Source organism: Pyxicephalus adspersus, chromosome 5, assembly GCF_032062135.1.
Source record: "Pyxicephalus adspersus chromosome 5, UCB_Pads_2.0, whole genome shotgun sequence".
Lineage (NCBI taxonomy): Eukaryota > Metazoa > Chordata > Amphibia > Anura > Pyxicephalidae > Pyxicephalus > Pyxicephalus adspersus.
The window spans coordinates 83669112-83690958 of NC_092862.1; the positions used below are offsets into that span (position 1 = coordinate 83669112).

Here is a 21847-nt window from a genome sequence, read left to right on the forward strand (position 1 = left end):
AATTTTTCTTGATCGCAGCAGTTGTGACTGTATTTAGATAGTTGCTTTATTTAACAAAAAAAAAAATGCAAATCTGGCTGTGTTTTAAATTAATTACCTATAATGTAATGGCTTTATAATAATTTTTGTTTTGTTTTACGGTAATCAAATTTGGTCACTACATCTCACTCTACAGCCACTCGTTACCAGGAGTACTTTCAACACTCACTACAGCCAGATTTACCAATTTTTTTAAAAAACAAAAAACAAACACCCTCTCCCCCAGATTCCAGCAAAACCAACTCTTAACAGAGACACCTTGCTAACCAAAACATGTCTGAAACTTGGGGAGTGCTTGCCATCCTATAGTGGTCTTTAAACACCAGCTGTATGATATTAAGTTTTGTGACATTATTATTATTATTATTACACAGTATTTATATAGCGCCATCATATTACACAGCGCTGTCCATAGTCATGACACTGTCTGTCAGAGGGGACAGACAATTAACTTCGTGTTTTTGGTATGTGGGAGGAAACCCACGCAAACACAGAGAGAACCTCTAAACTCCATGCAGATAGTGCTCTGGCCGGCATTCGAACCTTGGACCCAGCGCTGCAAAGGCAAGAGTGCTAACCCCTGAGCCACTGTGCTTCCCATACATCTAGTTATCCACAATAGATCATCTCATATGTAAAGCAGGTTTTAGTCAAACCACATATGAAAATATACTCTAAATGACTTACATGTTAACCCTCGTAGTGGTATTCCCGAGTGTGACTCGGGGGTCGGGGGTGGATTTTACTTGCAAAAAGCGGTAATCCCGAGTCGCACTCGAGGTCGCTAAAAGCACTAAAAATCCCCACTTACCTTGTTTCTTTGTCGTCTTCTGGAATCCTGCTTGTCTGTCAAGGTCTCCAGGCTTTGTCCTTCTCTGATCTTCTCCCTGGCGACTGATGAGACGTTCTCAGGGATTTCCTGGTGATGTCAGTTTGTGCGGGAGGCACGGCAGGAAATTTAGAACTGTGGATTCGGTAGATAAAACCTTTGACTCCGACTCCTCAGTTTCTGGTACCCCCGACTCTTCGACTCTGACTCCCTTTGTATATACAGGGTTTCTCATTTTATCTTTACACTTTTTGCATTCAAACTTTACAAAAAAAATTAAACCCCCTAATTATCTATAAATCAATAAATTTAATATAAAATGAAATGTAACTCTATTTTTACCATAAATATTTTGCTCAAGAAACATTATTAAAAAAAATATAAAAACAAACTGATAATTTGTCAATTATGTTTTTTACTTGATATAATTTTAAAATGAAATATCTTTATTTCAGGGATTCATACTAAGTTTTATGATAACCATATTATTCAGCTTTTTATCTTCAAAGGTATTAGCTTTATATTTAGTATTGTACTTAGCCTTATGGCCAGAGAATTAAGTAATGCAGAACGTCAAAGAGTGGTAGACAGTTATCTGAATGGAAGTGATGCCTCCCAGATAGCAATGGTTTTGGGTTGTAATCGTACAACCATAACCAAAATTAAGATCAGCGTCCTGCTGGATCCCGCAGGTCCTGGGGACACGTCTGTCTTCTTCCTGCTCCAATCGCGAACTGCAGAGACGCAAGATCTGCGGGGTTTCCCGGTGACGTTGGTGCCGGTGGGAGGATCGGCATGAAATTCAAAAAATTTTGTATTGGATTCAATACAAAATAGCTGTATTGAGTCTAATACAAAGAAACAAAGAAATCTTCATATTCTTCATATATATATATATATATAATTTTTAAACTGATTGGCAAAAAAATTGCAACGATTTTTGCAAGGAAATTTGGACAGAATTAGAACGCTAGGGAGGTTCTTTAATTCCTGCAAGGCGCAATGATTCCTACTCTCTTCAAGAAAGGCAAAATCCTTGATCTCATTGCTAAGGAAGATGGAAAAAACATCTACTTTCTTGATGAAGGAAGTTTTAACATCTCAATGAGAACCAAAAGGGGAAGATCTTCTATTAGGCAAAGGGCGGTGCATGTTGTGGCTGGAGTGTGTTCCAGAAATTATTCAATTTGTTGTGTGAGGAACAAAAATGGGACCTCCATTTTGTCACAAGCACGAGCATTTTATCAAGAAGCATTCCTCAATTTTATCGATGGGGTTTTGAATGTTTTTAGTGAAAAATAGTGTTCAGCATGTCATCCTAATTATGGATAATGTCCCCTTTCATACCACTCGCTAGATAAAGACCTTGGTTGAAAGTAAGGGACACCACCTCCTATTTTTACCACCATACTCCCTATTTCTTAATCTTGTTGAGAACATGTTTCTAAATGGAAAGAAGTAGTAAGAAGAAATAGGCTCATTAATTTGGGTGCTTTAATAGAAAGCATCAATAGTGTATTTTTAACAATAGGAAAGCTGGATTGCTCAAATTATTATACAAAAATGTAACAAAATTTGGTTGTTCCCCTTACTAGTATATCAATAGGGTTGAGCCACCTCTAACAGTGGTCAATAGAAAATTGGAGAAAGAAAGAGAGGTTTGTGGCTCACGCTTTCAAAAATAATTTGTGTATTGAGTACAAATAGTGAAATTACATACATACAATTCAATGACCATTCCTGTTAGGTAGTTCACAGGATATGGTTTAGTTTGGTGCTATACAGATATGCTTCTAGCAATATAACAAATTCTATCACTCAAGAAAGAATATGTAAAAATGGTTGTAATACAGTTTTTTCGTATTCTTTCTTGACTGATTGAATTTGTTATATTTGTTAGAAGCATATCTGTATAGCACCGAAAAATCTGCCTGGCCACGCCCCCTAATTCAGAAACGTCCCGGCATCAGAGCGGGATCATTAGATCGCTGCTGGAGCGCAGGGCACAGGTAAGGGGGGCTTCTAAACTTACCCCGAGTGTGACTCGAGATTACCGCTTTTTGCAAGTGGAATCCACCCCGAGTCACACTAGGGCAGTTACCGCTAGGGCAGTTAATGATTAATAAATTATTTAATTAATTACATATTTTTATTGAATTTTTCTTGAGAAAAATTGAGTAAAAATGTTTATAATTAAATTTTATAATAAATGTATTGATTTATGAATAATTGGGGGGTCTAAATTTTTTTGTGAAGTTTGAATGCAAACGTGAAGATAAAATGAGAAACCTTGTAATATGCTAATGTATTTTCCACGTTGATTAAAGGAAAGCAACATGCCATTTAACTACAGAACTACTGGCTAGGAAGCTGACGCTGTACTGTATTCACCAGTTTAAACAACAAACAAGACAAAAGAATGAAAACAATAAGGTTTTATTTATTGTTTTTAACAAGTGGCTATAAAGTAGTAGCATAGCATGTAATAAATCAGGAACAGAAACTTTACCAAATTTAAAAATATGAAGCACATTCTTTGGTAGTTTTAAAACAAAAACAAAGCTTAACTACATGAACAAAATAAAAGCTGGAAAACCTAAAACCGTTTATATAACTTAAATAACTTGGAATATAGTTGTAGAGTAGAATAGATATTAAATGCAATCCAAAACTAACTCAATGTAGTGTTGTTCTAAGAAACAGAATTGCTTCTGCCAGATCCTTGTTGATGTTTGGAATATTTATCTGCATACATATGGAAATTATATCCCCTATCAATGCATATAGATATTCAATAAAAGAAGGTTCATGCACAAATTATAGCTAGTCACTCAAAAAGTTTAATTAAGAAAACAAGGTGAAACAAAGTACACAGCAATATTGTTTGATATCTCAACATCGGAACTTCAGTCAATTAATAAGGTTATTAGTAGTAAACCCCTGTAATAATCTAATAATGCTTGGTACACAAATCAGTAATTACAAAATGGCAATATAATGCAGTAATACTACAGACACCCATAAGACTACAATCAGGAATATCTCATAGTTACCTGCTAAGAGGTTAATGGGTACCTCAGGAGCCTACTTCCTTCAGAAGAGGACTCCATACCAGCTTACCTAAGGAGACCCTCAGGAGACAAGGAGAGCCAGCAAGCAAGAGACCTAAATGCTCTCAGTTCCCATTTTTGCATGGATTGGTTTTGGATTGGTTACTGGATGTGATCTGTAAGATGACTATTGGTTACTGTAACTTAAGAATTTACTAGGCCTCCTAGCTAAGTTTATATGGGAAGCTGCAGCTAAAGCCAGGCAGGGTCATCTAATTTTAGTTGTCACCAAAAGGTCTGGATGGGCCATCAACCCAGCCTATCTGTTTAATTATGCCTCCATCTTTTGCTGACTCAGGCGTGATGGATTTGTTGCCCCTTAAAGGGCCCTACTGGTGATCTGTTTGTTAAGGAAAATAGGTCTTGTTTCCTGGCATCTGTTTTATCATCTGTTTGTTACTTCTGTGAAGTCCTGGACTTGGAGACCCCCTAGGAGGGGCAGAGGCCAGTACACAGATAAAACAGGTTTCCTGTTCAAAAATCGTTTGTAAAAAAAGTAACCAACGACGCCGACGAACGAGGATAGTCGTTGGAAATGAACGACCCGACCGGCGGATCGGATTGGACGACGATCGTTGACTATCTATCGTTCAGTGATCGTGCATATTCTGAGCATGCGCAATGAACGAACATTTGATCGATACAGGCTGTATTGTGTTTGTGAGTGTATGTGTGTGTATATACGATATATATATATATATATATACTGTGTGTATATATACGTGTGTACAATATCTTTGAACGATTGTGTCGTTATCTGTATGTACAGGATCGGTGCTATACGATCGTTCGCAGATATCGTGCAGGATCGTTCGTCGTTCGTTTACTAACGATAACAATTGGAAGTGTGTACGTAGCTTTACATATGTCATCTGGAGATTCTCTTCTTCTGTGTCAATACCTAATTAACAGTGTCACTTTTCACACACACATCAGTGCTTAGACTTTAAACATTTGTCTGTTTGAAACAGTCTCTGAAATAACCCTTCAGCCTATTAAGTCCATTGAAAGGGGACCAGCTATAGCTGGTACAGAGGTTTGAGTAAATTTTAATCCATCTTGTCCATCAATATATGAGATTATCAATAATGTATTCAGAGGGGTGAGAATAACACTTTCTTAATCACAAACAGTCTTTTCCAAAAAAAAAAATTTTCCCCCACTTTCTTGGTCTCTAAAACTTTACATTGTATCACCTTACATTTTATCTTGCTCTTCAGTTCTAGACAACATTCTGCGAACTTTGTAACATTTGCAAACTCTGCCTCTGAGTTCTTTGGTAATCATCCTTCTCACTTTCCTTTTTCTTATCAATTGATTACTCAATGTCTATTTAGTATATCTGTGACTGCTGTATCTTGAAGCAAGTATTGTACAGTTTCTTTATCGGCTAAGTATCCAGTTCAGCTGCACGTAGCACGCACTCTATTATTATCCATCACAGATACATCACAACTACCATAATCAGCCAATTGTAGTGGTAGGATGTCAAAGTTAACATTATATTCTATAATGGTATAGTCTATAAAATTAACTCTATTCTCCCCTAGGGTAATAACTAGAAATTCATTTCCTTCGGCATCCAGCAAGCTTTGTGTTTCTGGTAGGGAGTGGCTGCTGGCCACTGGAATACACTTTATTCTCACTACTGCTTTATTTCTTTATTTCTTTCTTTGGGAAATGACAATCATTAGCCAAATGTGCTTTGCAATGAAAATGATCACGTTCTTGTCTTTTAACATTGATGCTAGAACACGTGTTTTTTTTTTTTTTTTTTACAGCTATTGTGATTATAACTTCAGGAGACTCTCAATTTACCAGGGACTCTTTAATTGGGGCAGATTTGGAAGTTCCTGGCTGTATTTGAGAACTTTTCAAACGTTTATTATCATTTCCTATTTTATAGCGAGTTCAGTGTTCTTATTTCACGTGCCTTTCCAATTTATTAAATCTAAACTTAATTTACTACATCTATACAAAACTTCAAAAAAAATGTAGGGTTTTAAAGCATGTTCAATCTCAATACCATTTATCTACTATCTCCTCGTACAGAACACTAATATTCTGTATGCTCACATGTAATACTTATTAGCTAATCTCTCTGTAAATGATCACTGAACTTGTTCTAGCAGATACACCCCATTTCAATTCAGACTCTTCCTCTTGTATCTGATATCTACCTGTCACACAGGCATAAAATCTTCAGCCAGCCTCAAACAGGCTTTAGCCTTGTGGGAAACCTCACTGTCACACAGACAAATCAGACTTTTCTACATTGTCTCTCCAATATCACACAGACACTTAAACTACAATAATACACTAACGCAACCTAACAAACTTTAGGAATTATCCTTTTGTCTATCATACAGAAGCAGGGTAATGTCTTAAAAATAACACTCCGATAGGACAAGGATCAAAAAGGCACAACTTATACACAAAGGGTATTTAACTAAATACAAACAAATTATCAGGATCCCATTTGCTTCATATTTATGTGTTTATCATTTTACATCACAATCATACAGTTCTGCAAACACTCTGGTAAAACCTCCATTGAAGAATAGAGGGATGAATAGTTACATATGTAGTAGAAACTAAACCAGTAGGTGTAGGTGGTAATCTAAATTTAAATTAATGAATGTTCCTCAGAGACCTAAGTGCTAACCCTTAGTATAGAGTATCAAAAGATATTAAGAAGGAAAGAAAAGCATTTTTTTTTTTGCACAAAAAAGAAAAATGAATTAGTATTCAGTCTGTAGTATAAATATAAATGTGCTTTATAGACAAGGTAGATTGCATTTGACATGTGCCACAATATTTTCTTGTGGAGCAAGATATACAAATTCGACTTCACAGAATTGTAGATTACAACATACAGTGAAAACGGTTTGACAGGTTTAGGGTTGGACCACAATAATATCTTGGCGTCTCCCGAGTGTCAAATTGGCCCTAAGGGGCACTAGACATGTTTCATCTCAACAAAACATATACATTACATTGCGATATAGTTTTATAACCATTGGATCATGATGGTTGTACTCGATGTATTTCGCCTCATTAGGCTTCTTTAGGGGTAATAGTTTGGCAACATGTGTTTGGCCCTTGTATATAAATCAATAAAAGTTTGGTTGTTAATTTAAATGTACTATACATAAGTGTTCTGATATTAAATAAATATTGACTGATTTACCGATCAAAGTTTGAATAAAAAATTAATACACTCTATATCTGTGTATAGATGGGGTATAGATAAATCCCTCTTAAAAAGTCTTAAGGTATTACAGAAGAATATACATTGCTTGCAGATAAATAAGAATTAATACTGGTGTATTGAAACTCACATGATTCTTGTGCCGTAATAGGTTCTGCTTATTGCAAATATTTAGAGTGAAGAAAATCTTCTCAGCACAGGAAACAGTATGGTAATAAATATGAAATAGGATTGGGTATCTAAAAAATAGATATAGGATGTGGATTACCCTTATAGAGTAGTAGGTTCTGTTTGTGAATCCCCACATCTTATCAGGGTATTATCTTAATAGTAAGATACTAGCAGACTCCAGGTGTCCAAGGTAGAGGTTTTGAAATTAAAGTATTGGCAACTGCTGGGTATACGGAGTCCCGATTGCAAGTGATGGCTGGTGTGCAGGGGAGCAGGAAGATCACGAGAACGCCGATCCATTTAAAGGATGGCGTTCCCAGGACCTTCCCCCACGCCCCACTTGCACGCAGCCGTCGTCCATGGTGTACACAGGAGCCGGCTGGGTGACGTGGAGCCAGAGGGCCGGCGCCTTGCACCACCCCTACAGCCTGCGTCATCCAGCAGAAAGGAGGAGGGAGGACCCGTCACCTGTCCCGGCTAAGCGCTGCAACCTGTCAAGAGACAGGAGCAGCGCAGCATCCCCGTCTAACAAGACGGGGATAGGCGGGGAGGCTGGGCCCCACACTGAGGATAAGTGTGGGGCGGAGCTGAGGGGCACCCATATAATAATGAGTGCCCCCGTCCCCAAAGTCGGGCGGGGGAGGGAGGAGCTCCCACCTTCTTGCAAAATCCGGAGGTCAGGATAACGACAATGTAAATACAGTTAGAATAATTCTGACTATGTTAACATCATAACAAACCAGAGATATTATTCAAGTTGTACATACAGTCTGAAAAACATACAGAGATGATTCATTATAATAACCGTACATAACTATAGCAACAGTAAATATTCACATTTATTCAGTATGTATGTACTTTTATATTTATGGAAAGTAGCCCCCATCCCTTTGTGTACATAATAGTAAATATATATATATATATATATATATATATATATATATATATATATATATTTGATTTGAAATTTGAGTACTGATTATTGTTTTAAGCTTGGGGGAGATACTGTAGTGTTCCCAGCAAGCCCATTGTGGAGAGTGGAATTGACTCATTTTTAAATGCCCTGATTTCTTCCATCCTCATCATTTAGTTCTCTGTGGTATTCCAGAGTGTGAGGAGTAGACTGTTTCCATAAAAGCAGAATAGGTTGGCAGGCTTAAGCTAAAAGGTAACCCCATAAGCTTTTCCCTATAGAAATCATGGTATTGAATTAAATAGAGAGTAACCCAAGCTCCAGGGATGGGGCAATATCAATGCAATACATATCAGACATGTCAGACAGACATGTCTTAGACATACCTAAGACATTACCATGAAATTTGAAGGTTAGTACCAACCCCAACTCCACAATGCCAGCAATTCTCCAGGACAGAAGGAAATACACAATGCAGAGAGGCAGGCTCTCTATACCAACGGGACAAGATTTTATAATTCTTCGGCTTATATTCACACACAAGTTTTATGAACCAGATCAAATACAGAGCTCCAATCAGACTCCGTAAACACTTGTCCAAGCTCTCTATGCCAAGCTGCCAGAAATCTAGGTAAATTTGAATCGTGACTTCCTAATAAAATTTGGTATAATACTGAAGCCAAATGACGTATGGGTTTTGTAGACATACATCATTTTTTTAAAAGCCGTCCGAGGTCTGCTAGCATGTGTGGATCGATGTAGGTTTTTAGAAAATCTAGCTAGTTGTCTATCAAATTATCAAGAACGTGAACCAGCACCACAAACTCCAGCGGGTATAAACATGCCATCTAAAGATCCCACAAAATTACAGGCTTGAGGCCAAAAATCCCTATTATAGCCTTCCAGACCATCTATAAACAGCCCAGGTGGAAATAAGGGCTTATCCAATAAAGAAGTCAAGGGAGAAGGCAAGGAAGATAATTCAAAACAATGATAAACCAAATGCCATTCTTTTAATGTTGTCGATGTCAAGGCAGTTTCAAGAGGATATTGTTTAAGAGAAAATGGGGTTATCCAGGCTAATGCTCGAAGATCCAAAGGGGATAGAGCCTGCTCTACTTGTATCGAAAGCTTAAGGTCAGAAGACCCTTGCCCTTCAATTATCTGGAGGAGGATGAAAGTCTGGTGATTATAAAAGTATTCAAAGTGAGGTAATCCTATACCCCCAACCTGTTTACGTCTAGACAATGAAATGTTTTTTTTTCTAGGTTTACGGCCACCCCATATAAAACTGATAAAAAGTGAACGAAGTGCACAGATAAAAGTTTTAGGAGGAACGATACGTACTGTCTGAAAAACATATAAAAATGTGGGGGGAGAATCCATTTTCAAAACCTTCATCCTACCAAACCAGGAAATTGTAAAATTTTTTAGATGAATTTTGCCTAGAAGCTATTGCTAAGTGTTCCATTACCAAAGCAAAAAGAAGAGGGGATAGTGGGCAACCTTGTCTGGCAACCTTGTGGACTTCCGATTGGGAGCCATTTACCAATTCTCTTGCTTTAGGATCAGAGTAAAGAGACAACATTTTAGATCTAAAACCTGTATATACCAATGCCAATTAAAGTGAGCTCTAAAAATTTCCACCTGACTCTGTCAAATGCTTTTTCGGCATCAACTGAGATTAGGCATAAAATAGTGTGCTCCTGGATTGGGGATAACAGAAATATTGTCTAAGAGCATCTGGGTTTAAATAGGATGCTCATCGTCAGCTGCGTTAAATGTATTGGCTAATGAGGGAGACAATTAGATCACAAAAATTTTAAAAAAACGAGGGATAAACCCATAGGGGCCTAGGCATTTACCTGATTTAAGGTTTTTATTGGGCTGAGTAAACTCATCTGGTTTTAAAGGTGCTTCTAGTGCCAAGATTTCCGATGGCTCCAATCTGTGTATGGCCTTTTCCATAATATCCTAATTAATATCTTCCAAATTCGAAGTTCTAGATTTGGGAGGAAAAGTACAGGGAAGGTTATAAAGCTTTGAATAATAAATTTCCAAAACCTGTGCAATACCACTATTGCCATGGATTTTAGAGCTATCTGAAATCATAAATGGTATAGGGGCCTTTGTGGGTCTAGAATGAATTGTTCGTGCCAAGTGTCTGCCACATTTATTCGCAAACTCATAATAATGCCATTTAGCCTTATCTCTAGCGATTACTGACTGAGAATCTAAAATTGGCAGTAGTTCTCTACGAGTGTTGGATAGATCCACAAGGTTACTAGAAAGTTGGTACTGTTTGTGTTGGGACTCTAGACCAGCTATCTTAGATAAAAGAGCCTTAAGATCATATGACCTGGCTTTCTTCAACCTGGCCCCATGTTGAGTTAATACTCTCCTTAAAACATTTCAGGGCTTCCTATTGAGTGAGCAAATGAGTTACATCATTAATGTGAGTTTGACAAAAATACGTACGACACCCCACATCAGTGAGCCAAAGAGTCATTAGGCCTCCAGGAGCAATGAAACTTCCAGGAGCAATGAAAAGCTGAGCACCCCAATTCAATATGAACTGGGGCATGATCTGACCATAATCTCAAGCCAAAATACGAATGAAAGGGGAGATCCAATAGGGATTGGGCAATTAAAAAGTAATCAATACGTGAATATGAGTTATGAGCAAATGAAAAATAACTAAAATCCTTATTTGTAGGATGAGTGTCATATATCCTATTTACTACAAAAATATTTAATCCATCAAGTTTTTATTATATATAAAGAGCGTGTTCAATGTCCAATTCTGCCCAATTCAATCAATCTCGCTCTGTATATGAGAAAGAAACTCAAGGTACATACCGCTAGGGAAAAATAGATTACCTTCTAGCCCACCAACAAAAAAAAAAAAAAAATCATTCAACAGTGAAAGCAATATAAGTTCAACAGTCCTCTATGTGTCAAAAGGTAGCCACTTTTCCATTATTAAAAGCAGAAAGGGTAAGCCCCCAACAATGTTTAATATTGCGTGATTGTAGTATTTCCAACACAGGTTTATGTGCTCTTCTCTGTGACAAAGTATGGCGGGAGAGAACTTGTAACAAATGAATCTGAAGCCCATTAAACAAAACAGAGGTCTGGGAGCATGCCGCCGTCATAATTTCCTCTTTAAGCTGATATGAATAGGTTCTACCAATGTCACGTGGACGCACCGGGTCCTGTAATTTGGGGCCCAAGGCTCTGTGGATCTTATCCAATTCTATGGCCTGGTAAGGAGGTCTTTGCAAGAAATCATTAAAAATAGCAGTCACAACTTGCTGTAGATCTTCTGTGTTGATACTTTCTGGAACACCTCTCAATCTTATTATGTTCCTCCTATTTTTTTTTTTTTTTCAGATTGTCATGCTGGTATAACAATTTGTTTAAGAGCATAGAATGCACATTAAGGGCCTCAGTATGTTTCACTAGATCAGGGGTCAGCAAACTTTTTTGGCTGCTAGGCCATTTTAGGAGGTCAAGAAGGCACACTAGACCGGACTCTCTCTTGAGTCCCACAATGATGGCTCCACCCCCCCACCAGGAACGCCCCTGAAGAGAAAGCCCTCTCCTCGGTATGCATACGATGGAGAGGGAATGTCCCCTTACCCTTTACCCCTGCATGCGATCCCTGCCGGCCGGGATTAGGCCAGATCGACCAGGGGGGGGCATTAGGCCGGAACAGACTACTGACTGACCGTATCTGGCCTAAAAGGTCGGAGTTTGATGACCCTTGCACTAGATGATCTCTTAAACCCTCAGTTGTATCCTCTATCACTTCCATTTTACTGCCCAAATATCTTTTTAGCTTGGTCATCTCTGATCTATAAGTACTCTCAAGCCTCTGAAATAAAGAATCAAAATCAGCTTTTGTATGTAGTACTTTTAAAAGAGATTCAATTTTTTCCAGTCGGGTGTTATTCCCCGGCGGATCAGAGGTAGGAAGATCTGCAAGAGGGACCAGCCCTAAGGGGTCTCCAGGGCTGTTTGGAGCCAATAGATGAGATTCAGGGCTCACCCGAGACTGTATAGAGTCCTGGGCTGTCTGTGTATCAGCAGCCGGCGCCATCTTGCCTCTACGCTGACTGCGGGTTGCAGGAGTGAAGGGGTCGGTTGGATTAAAATCAGATCCGATCTTCCCCGTTCGGGACCTGTCAGACGCTGTAGGAGGTGCCCCGAAGGCCATGCTTTCTCATACAGTGTCTACGGAGGGATATAGCTCGCTCCAAGCGTCCTCCTCTGCCATACGCTGGGCCACGCCCCATGCCTAGGAATTATAAGCCTACATAGTAAAACAAATTTGTATGCAAAACAATGTGACACTTTTTGCATGAAAATATGGACAGAATAAGAATGCCGGGTGGGTTAATATGTAATGCATGTTCATGTATTGCATGTTCGTTATTAGATTGGATGTGAAATGATTAAAGAGCACCTATACTGAGAGGTGTATATAGGTTGTCTTTTCTGACCTAGCTCTAAAACAAACGAGTTTGTTGGTTGGTGTTTTGATGCTCTCCACAAGGCTTTCATAAGTCATATTGTTACAGGACAATAATTGTCTGTATGTGTGTATATGTATGTATGTGTATGTGTGTGTGTGTATATATATATATATATATATATATATATATATATATATATATATTTATAAATTATATTCTCAATAGTTAAGTAATTAAACAATGCATGAAGGCATGGACATAAATGTTTGTGTTTAATTATAGTGATCTGTTTACCCCCTGTCCTGCCACGCAGACTCCCTGGAACATCTCTATTTAATGAATTCCAGGGACTTCACACAGGTTCTGTTCACAGGACAGACCTAATGACCATTAGAGTTTGTAAGGGTAATAAATAACTTCAACACACAATCAAGCCCTGATCATCAAAGGACTGTAAAACTAGATTAGCGGACGCCAAGCTATTTGGTCACGCGGACCACTAAAATTAGGCCCTCCTGACCGCACATGCGCGGGTAGCCGGTCTTCAATCAAAGTGAAGGAACCATAGTGATCATAGGATCAACCATAGTGACGTCTTAACACTATAACCCCGCCCGCTCTGGCATCGCAGATCTGAGCCTGCGATGGAAGAGTGGGCGGGTTGTGTCCTGAAACACAGCCCGTCCACTTCCCTGAGCCAGGGATTTGCACAGGGGACGTGGTCCACGGCTCTGGCCGGTGTGTCCCCCCCGGCGGGGGTCTTCTCCCGACCCCGCTCGCAGGTCCACCGACCAGAGCCACGGACCAGCAGTGGTGACCGTTGAACTAGATGACGCCAGCACTGGAAACATATAGGTGACAGAACAGATGGAGTGAGGTGATAACCCCCATGCTAATCCTTTGCTGTAACCTAAATTAGATGACCCTTGCTGGGCTTCCCCAACAACTCCAGAATTTCCACATTTAAGGTTTCAACTAACTACTGGAGTTAAATTAACCAATCCCAAGCTTGGGGAATGCTTGGGGAATATTGTTTTGTTTTGTATTTGCAGGGTTATGTACTAACTACTAATATAGTGTTACAGGGGTTTTACCCACTAATGTTTTCCTTAAGCAATACTACTGTATATTTTATGTTTCAAATCGTTCCTTAACCACCCTACCGCTAAACCCGACCTTGGTTCGGGTTAAAAAAAATTACAATTATCGATAAACCCGAACTTTTCTCACTGTATGAAAATACAGTGAGAAAAGTTCGGGTTTATCGATCACTTACCTGGTCCCGCTGCGATCATCCAGCATCGTGTTCCAGCGTCGTCCTCCAGCGTCGGGTGCCTTCTCCAAGAAGAAGAAGCCGGACGGCTTCTTCTCCGTTTGTAGTGTGTATGTGTCCCTCGGCGATGATGTTGGCGCATGTGCGGGAAATTCAAATTGAAACTCGTTCAAACACATTTTGTATTGGATTGAATACAAACTCCTGTATCCAATCCAACACAAAATAATAGAAAATATATTTATGTGGTTTTGTCTATAGGTATGTGACGTTGGGCACTAGGGAGGTGTTTTAGAAAAATATATTACTATACAGTATACCGAATTATCGCATTTTCAGTATTTTTCATTTATTTATGTATTCTTGTTTAAGCTGATTTTTGTGTCTTTTATTTAATTTTATTAAAAGTAACTTTTTTTTTTTACATGATTGTGTGTTTTAAACCTTTTTTATATTCATGATATCTACTAGACCCTTGTTTGGACATATTTCTGTAAGTTACAGGTCTACAATTTAAAAAAAAAAAAATTTCATGAAAAACAGTGTACCGCTTTTGGAACAGAAATCTAGACATCAGTGTAACGCCCAGGTGGTTAATTAGGCTGGTTGAGTGACTTGCTATTTGTGTATGAACCCTGTACAGTGCTGCTTAATATATTGGTGCTTTATAAATCTTGTTTAACCCCCCCTGACGGTAATCCCGAGTGTGGCTCGGGGTGAATTTTATATACCCAAAAGCGGTAACCCTGAGCCACACGCGGGTTAGCATAAAAAAAATCCTACCTGCTCCCCTCGATCCAGCATTGTAATCTGCTTTTAAAACATTGATCACAGTGATAGATATAAAAAATAAATCCAAATAATAAATAATAAATCAAATTTTATTTGATAATTGATAATTAATTTTACAACAAATTTCCACGCAAAACATTGTACTGCTTTTGGTATAAAGGTACAGACATAATCAGACCGCCGGGAAGGTTAATAATAATAATAATAATATGCGCTATAGATATGGTTATATAATCATATTTATTCAGATATTATTGATTTTCAACAATATATATTAGGCTATTTATTTATTTTTATAGCCAGAGAGTATGTTTGTTTATGTCATCATGATGGCCACTTAGAGCTACTGCATATGTATTTATTGGGATGCCAATCAGAAGGAATGGCAGATCACTCTAATACAGAACAGGGTAATATAAAACCTTAGGTGTATGTTGATTCTGACCATAAAACTTTGTGGTTTGTTTATTGTACAATTAGAAACATTTTGTTCCCTGTTGATCTTGTCAGTAATTCAGAGCTGTCCTATGTAGGCTTCCTGGGTTATCTCCGAGTCCACATAATTCTTAGTTTGGGCTACAGAATGTTTAGTCTTCTCCTGAGATCTTAAAAGTAGGCGTGGTGAGTAGTTTAGCAAAAGACACTGGACAGGGCTGATATTATTTAGTCAACAAAAAGCTTTTTACTTTTTTGTACTTTTAGGATCTGTAGTGGTAATAAACAGGGAAATGTGCATGTGTGTTCCCCCCCATTTTTTTTTTGGGGGGGGGGCAGTGGGGGACTTGTTGTTATGCCATTGATTTTTATATTTGAAAACATTTACAAAGAACTGCATATATTATTTTATATTCTATTTATCTTTAGATGTTTGATTGGATTACACATAATAAGGGTTTGTTTTTAACAAGCTACACGGATATAGGCATCAGTCACAATCAAGCTATGGATCTTCAGACTCAGCACAACCATTTTGCCATGAATTGTATGGTGAGCAAAATTTTTTTATTTATTTTATTATCTGTATAAAACTTTTTTGTTCTTGCATTATTAAACTTAATTTTACAATCCAAGCTTTTGTTGTTAGTCTGAAATTAGACTGCATCTCCAAAAGTAGAAACAGCAGTATTGTGGGGATGATGGTTGACATCAATTGAAATTAGTGCAATTTAACCGTCAGCTCTGTGAGCAATAAGTAAACGCGGCTTTATTTCTTCTTTTAAAAGTGAAAGTTGGTTATTAAAGCTAGTATAAATGTTTTTTTTATTCATTTTGTTCATGCTTTTTTTTCTTCATTTTCACTTAGTAATTCTGGAATAACACACCCTGTCCCTTTTTGGTTTTGTTTCATTGTATTTATGAAGGTAGCCATAGTTAATACCCAGGCTAAACTTTTTGTCCATTATACAAGAAATAGAGGATGACAAGATTAGTTGATAACACAAAATTAACATTCTTTAGGAATGAAAAATAGGTAAGAATAAATTCTCTGGGACTTTTTGGCATGTTTTTACAAAGACAAACCTAAAAACAATTTTTTTTTTCACAATTAAAATAACATATTGAATATATATCTATTTGGTTGCTTTTCATGATAGGCTTCTTAAATGATAATATTCATGCATTCTATGCGTTTTGCGGACCCCAGTCCGCTTCATTGGGAACTACAGAGACCTTTATTGATACAATAATTTGACTTGGCTATATTGATTCAAACATTTTTTCCAACAAATACAGATAACTAAATATTTAAACACATAAAACATATCTACTTACATATATTCATATACAGCGGTATTCTGTCATTGGATATTCTCTCACTGATTGAATGGTATATATGACAGATAAAGAGGAGACAGGATACAGGGAACAAAGGAGGAGCCCAACTGTATTTCACAAACAAAAATATATATAAAAATTAGTATCCATACCAAGGCATACTCAAGTCTGACAATAGAGTGATGTGTTTTTCAACCTTTCAACAACACAAGAAGGCAAAAAAAGTCACCAGACCCAAAAAGGACTTTAAATTAATACAATACAAATATAAATACCAAACAACTCACAAAAAAATATGTTCACATTATCAAAAAAGATTAAGATTAGGCTTTTTCAACGTTGTTTTACTATAACCTCTTTCTAAGAGTCTTGCCTTCAACCCTTTTGCAGGTATTTCAAAATCCGAGTCTTTAGAACAATTCCGTCTAATTCTCAAACGATACATAACATATTCACGATATCTGAGAATTAGACGTAATTGTGCTAAAGACGCAGATTTTGAATTGGTCGCAAAAAGGTTGCAGGCAAAACTTCTTAGTCTTAGTTTTTGTTTGTATTTTTATATACCTCTTTTACTCTTAACAACTTTTAAAGACTTAAAGGAACTTAGAAATTTTGTAAAAAAATCTTTGGTGCAAAAATTCTGTTAATCAAGAAGTATACCAACAGGACTAGACTGGCTGCCCAGAAACAAATGTAAGAATTTTACATTTAGGCAATCATCACTGCTTCTGCTGTTTTGAACGATGTCATTTTTCCTCAGTCTTTTCACATTTAATATTGTTTATTATACATTTAATATCATTGTTTTTAGCATATTAACCTCCCTGGTGGTATTCCTGAGTGTTTCCATACCAAAAGTGGTAACCCCAAGCCACACTTGGGGTGGAATTGCCAGGGAGTTGAAAACTCCTACGTGGTTCTCATGTTCCAGCGGCGTCCCCCAGCAGTGCCTGTGGCGTCCTTCAGCGATGCCCAGCATCTGCAGCTGGCATCACCAGGCTACTTGGATGCTGCTCGACATCTGCGTCCCCAGCCTGTGAATGTTGGGGACGCGATGCCAGGGGAAGCATCTGCTCGCAAGTGACCGCCAGGGAGGTTAAAGCAAAACATTCTTGTATCTTTATAAGATTTTGATGATGATATAATATATTTTTGGTATATTCTAATCATATAATTATTTTACATATTGGTCTTATTACAGAATGTTTATGTGAATATAAATCGAATCGTGTCAGTAGCCAATCGCCTTGTTGAGTCTGGGCACTACGCTTCACAACAGATAAAGCAGATTTCCAGTCAACTGGAACATGAATGGAAAATGTTTGCAGCTGCTTTAGATGAGAGAAGTACTTTACTCGAAATGTCTGCAAAATTTCACCAAAAAGCTGAGAAGGTAACGAGTGTTACCTATTTCTTTCTTTTTTTCCTTGTAAATTTGTGTTTATATTTAACTGGACTAATAAATTTGGATATGTCAGTGAGAATTTTTTGATTTAAATTGGTCTAACATGACAGCAGTGCACATATGTCAGGGTATGGATAATTTCCCTAGCTATCCTAAAAGGCTCTGGAATGCTAATGCCAACTATGTTACACTACAAACACACATTAACACATTAACTTGTGGTGTTTTTCTCTCTTTAGTATATGAGCAATGTTGATTCATGGTGTAAGGCTTGTGGTAAAGTTGACCTTCCATCTGAACTACAAGACTTAGAAGATGCCATACATCATCATCAAGGGATTTATGAACATATCACGGTGGCTTATTCTGAGGTAGATCTGTACCTTTCATGCTTTTTTTAATGTGTTTTTCTATATTGATAAGTGCTGCTTGTAAGTCTGCTTGGTAATGGCAATATGTTTGGGACCAAAATATTTAGCCACAATGTGAAAAATACATGATTACATTTTTTTCTTGTTTTGGCATGTTCGGTGACTACTAGTTTTGTATGGTAACTGGAAATGTGTTATGTTTAGTGAATACAGTCTGGGAACATGATAGGTTTTAAGTTCAGTAGATGTACTTTCTGCTAAATAACTGAAGGGGCGTTATTAGAAAAGTACAGTATTAAGTAATCGCTGACTGGTTTATCAATTGTCAGTTGCCTCTGCTTTAAATATTTAGTCCACCTATTTTTGATTGATGTATCTGTACTTATTTTTCCACATCCCCAATTTTTCAGTGTAAATTACTTTTTAAAATACCAAATTCTCTCCATAGTTCATTTGTATAATTTGCTTAGTTATGTCTTCTTAAAAGCAGAATGTTTGTTTGTGAACGCTGTCTTTTATCCAGGTCATGGTATATCAAATGATTGTTTTTAACTGGACTTGTTCCTATGCCTCTGCACAGACATGCAGATTTTATTTGATCCCTATCAGGTTTTCTTAAACAAATCCTCCTACACAAAGCAGGGTTTCGTTTTTTTGTGAACATCAAATATGCTTATTAACATGTTTGTGTCTTTCTAGACAATCCATGCTTTCTGAACTTTGAGGTGGGACCACTACAATTGTGGTCCTGCCTTTTGATGTGAACTGCCCTCACGATGGAGAGTTTCTGTGAACATTAAAGATGCTTATTAACATGTGCATAATTTTCTAGAAGATTAATACTTTTTGTGCTTTAAGGCGGAACCACTTCATTCGTGGTCCTGCATTTTAACCTGTACACTTCACCAAGGTATAGAATAATAAAGACAGAGTGAAGCTGGGGTTTAAAAGGCAAACTGAAGATTTTATATGTTATAAGTAGGTTATAATAACAGTCATGTAATGTACAACAATTCAAAAGAAATAAGTCAAATAAAAGTCCAATACACTAGTTAGATAGTCCCATCTCCCCAGCCAAGCTGGAGGAGTAGCCTTATAGGACAAGCGCTCTAGACATAAATCTCTATGCACATAGGTTCTGGTAGTTCATTGTGTAGCATCCCAATGCGTTTCAGCTATATAGGCTTCTTCGGTGGGACCTTTAGATCACCATGGGTAGAGTTTGAGAGATACAGAAAGATGAAGGAGCAATTGGGGTCAAGATGGTTTGAGTAGAGAATGAGCACATCAATTATATGGCTTGTAATAACGTTAGAGATGACAAATGCCAGATGGTATTGCTGTGGTATAAAGTGGCTACAAATCAGGGATAGTTCTATTACACCATGTTTCATAAATCTGCGGATTATCTAACAGCGCTCTGGGCTGACACTTAATCTTTAGACTGATTTATTTAGCACTACAGAAATCCCATACGAATTATTCTTGTTTTCAGAGTTCTATTTTCTCCATATTTTTCCAATAAAGTTGCCAAACCCTTTCCTTCTCCATATTTCCCCTGCAAATTCCCCACCCCATCTCATGTTAGATTTGTAAGATACCCCATTATAGTAAATAAAATACACGGGTTGAGTCCATTAGAATTCTTTATTATACTGTCCAATACAAATGTTCAATTTTTTTTTTTTAGTGGACTGGTATGAACTAAACATTTCTAGAACTATTCATCTGTTTGAAGCACATATGCCACACTGGTTGTTGTTTTTGGATCTTTTTTATGTGTTCTGTATTAATAACAAGTTTGTTTCATTTCAATATTTATCTGTATACATTGTATGTTTTCCCTTGTACCTGCCTAATAAAAAGTTTTAAATTAAAAAAAAAAAAGATAATAAAAAACTAGAGAAAAGGGTAGATGTAGAGATAAGAGGGAGAATAAAAATACCAACCTAGGAGGTATATAAGCACTGTACCCAAAAAACAGCCATATACTCCATGTCCCAGGTACACTGAAATTACATCATGTAGCTGGGCTGTCAACTCCAAAAGCTGCAAGCGGGAAAAAATCCCCCAGGCAATTCAAAAAGGTAACAACAAGTTGGAACCTCCAGTGATCTAATTACTAAAAGAGAAAAGCACAGCAAACTTTTTTGGGGGGAAGGAGAGGCTTTTTAGGGCTTTTATAGAAGTTAATAAAAAACACTCTTTATTTGAATCACTCAGAAATAAACAATATAAAATATAGGATTGTATAGAATAAAATGTGATCTAATCTAAGATAGAAAAATCACTATGTAGTTAGACAGCAATAACCCTGATCATAAACTCATTGTTCAACAATTTGGATCGAATGTTGCGTATGCTCACAAAAGATCAGATCAAACAGGGTGATGTCTAGTTCCCAACGTGTTTCGCCTAATTTGGGTTAATAGAGACTTGAGGAATGGTAATATGACTATTAAAGAATATATGTATGTATTAGCAAAAAGGCATTTTCGACACATTATTATTATCTAGTACATAACAGAGTATGCAATATTACCAGTAGTGTAATATGTAATCAAACTGAAATACCTCATTGTCTTATAACATTGTGATAGTACATTTAATAATTGGAATATGGTTTTCTCAACTGAAAAATTAGTTGTTTATAATCATATGCATTAAGCTCCAAATATATGTACAGAAGAGAGTATAATGTTTACTCAGTTTAATTCACTATGATCCAGAGATGATCAAATTTGTTAATGTTATAAAAATTGGCTGGGTATTGAGGAGATGGGTGAAAGAAGTTATCTGAGAAAAGAAATACATTGGAGATACATGTAATATTAGGGTTTTTAATATGATGGATTATAATTTGTATTGAAATTCAACTTAACTGATCATAAAGAGGTCTAACTGACGAAGAGGGCCTTATTTAAACCTTATTTGGGATATTTGAAAATGTTAACTTTTATTGAGAAAAGCTTGAACCCTTTGCGCCTCAAAGAAAAGTGGGTATTTTTTTTTTTTTTTTATGCTGGTACTGAAAAATTGTAATAAATGTAATTTAATATGTGGTAAGGTCTCTGATAATAAGAAGATAAAAACATAATTGGAGAGCTATATGACTCACCTAGTTGGTATATATCTCCTAATTCAATCTTGATAGTGTTAATAAAGTAGTAATTGGTAGTAATCCGCAGCCAGTCAGCAGAAGTGACCGTATGCTGTGGACAGGCCGCTCTTAAAAAAGGGCTAAGCCTTCTAATTTGAACTGCGAATGCGCAATACCGATCTTGAAGCCGGAACTTGTCCCTCCTTCCGCCCAGGTTCACAAGGTAATTGTCGTTCGTGCGCGAACCAACATTCATAAAAACAATGTAGGATGATTCAGCAGGGAGGGGGTAACTCCCCTCTCCTCCCAGAGCTGTGTCTATTGACATAAGATGTGTGTTAACTTTCAATGCTGTCACCTGCCAGTATGGGAGAAG

At 37.2% G+C, this 21847-nt stretch overlaps 1 protein-coding gene across 1 annotated transcript in view; it reads left to right on the forward strand.

Annotated features, from left to right (window-relative positions):
• Window positions 1-21847, forward strand: part of TRIO (trio Rho guanine nucleotide exchange factor) — a gene marked incomplete at its 5' end in the record, with an annotated part of 463708 nt that overhangs the window by 43941 nt on the left and 397920 nt on the right. The window contains 3 exon segments of the mRNA XM_072411970.1: window positions 15681-15803; window positions 17797-17988; window positions 18240-18371. Of these exon segments, the coding sequence (XP_072268071.1) occupies window positions 15681-15803; window positions 17797-17988; window positions 18240-18371 (447 nt within the window).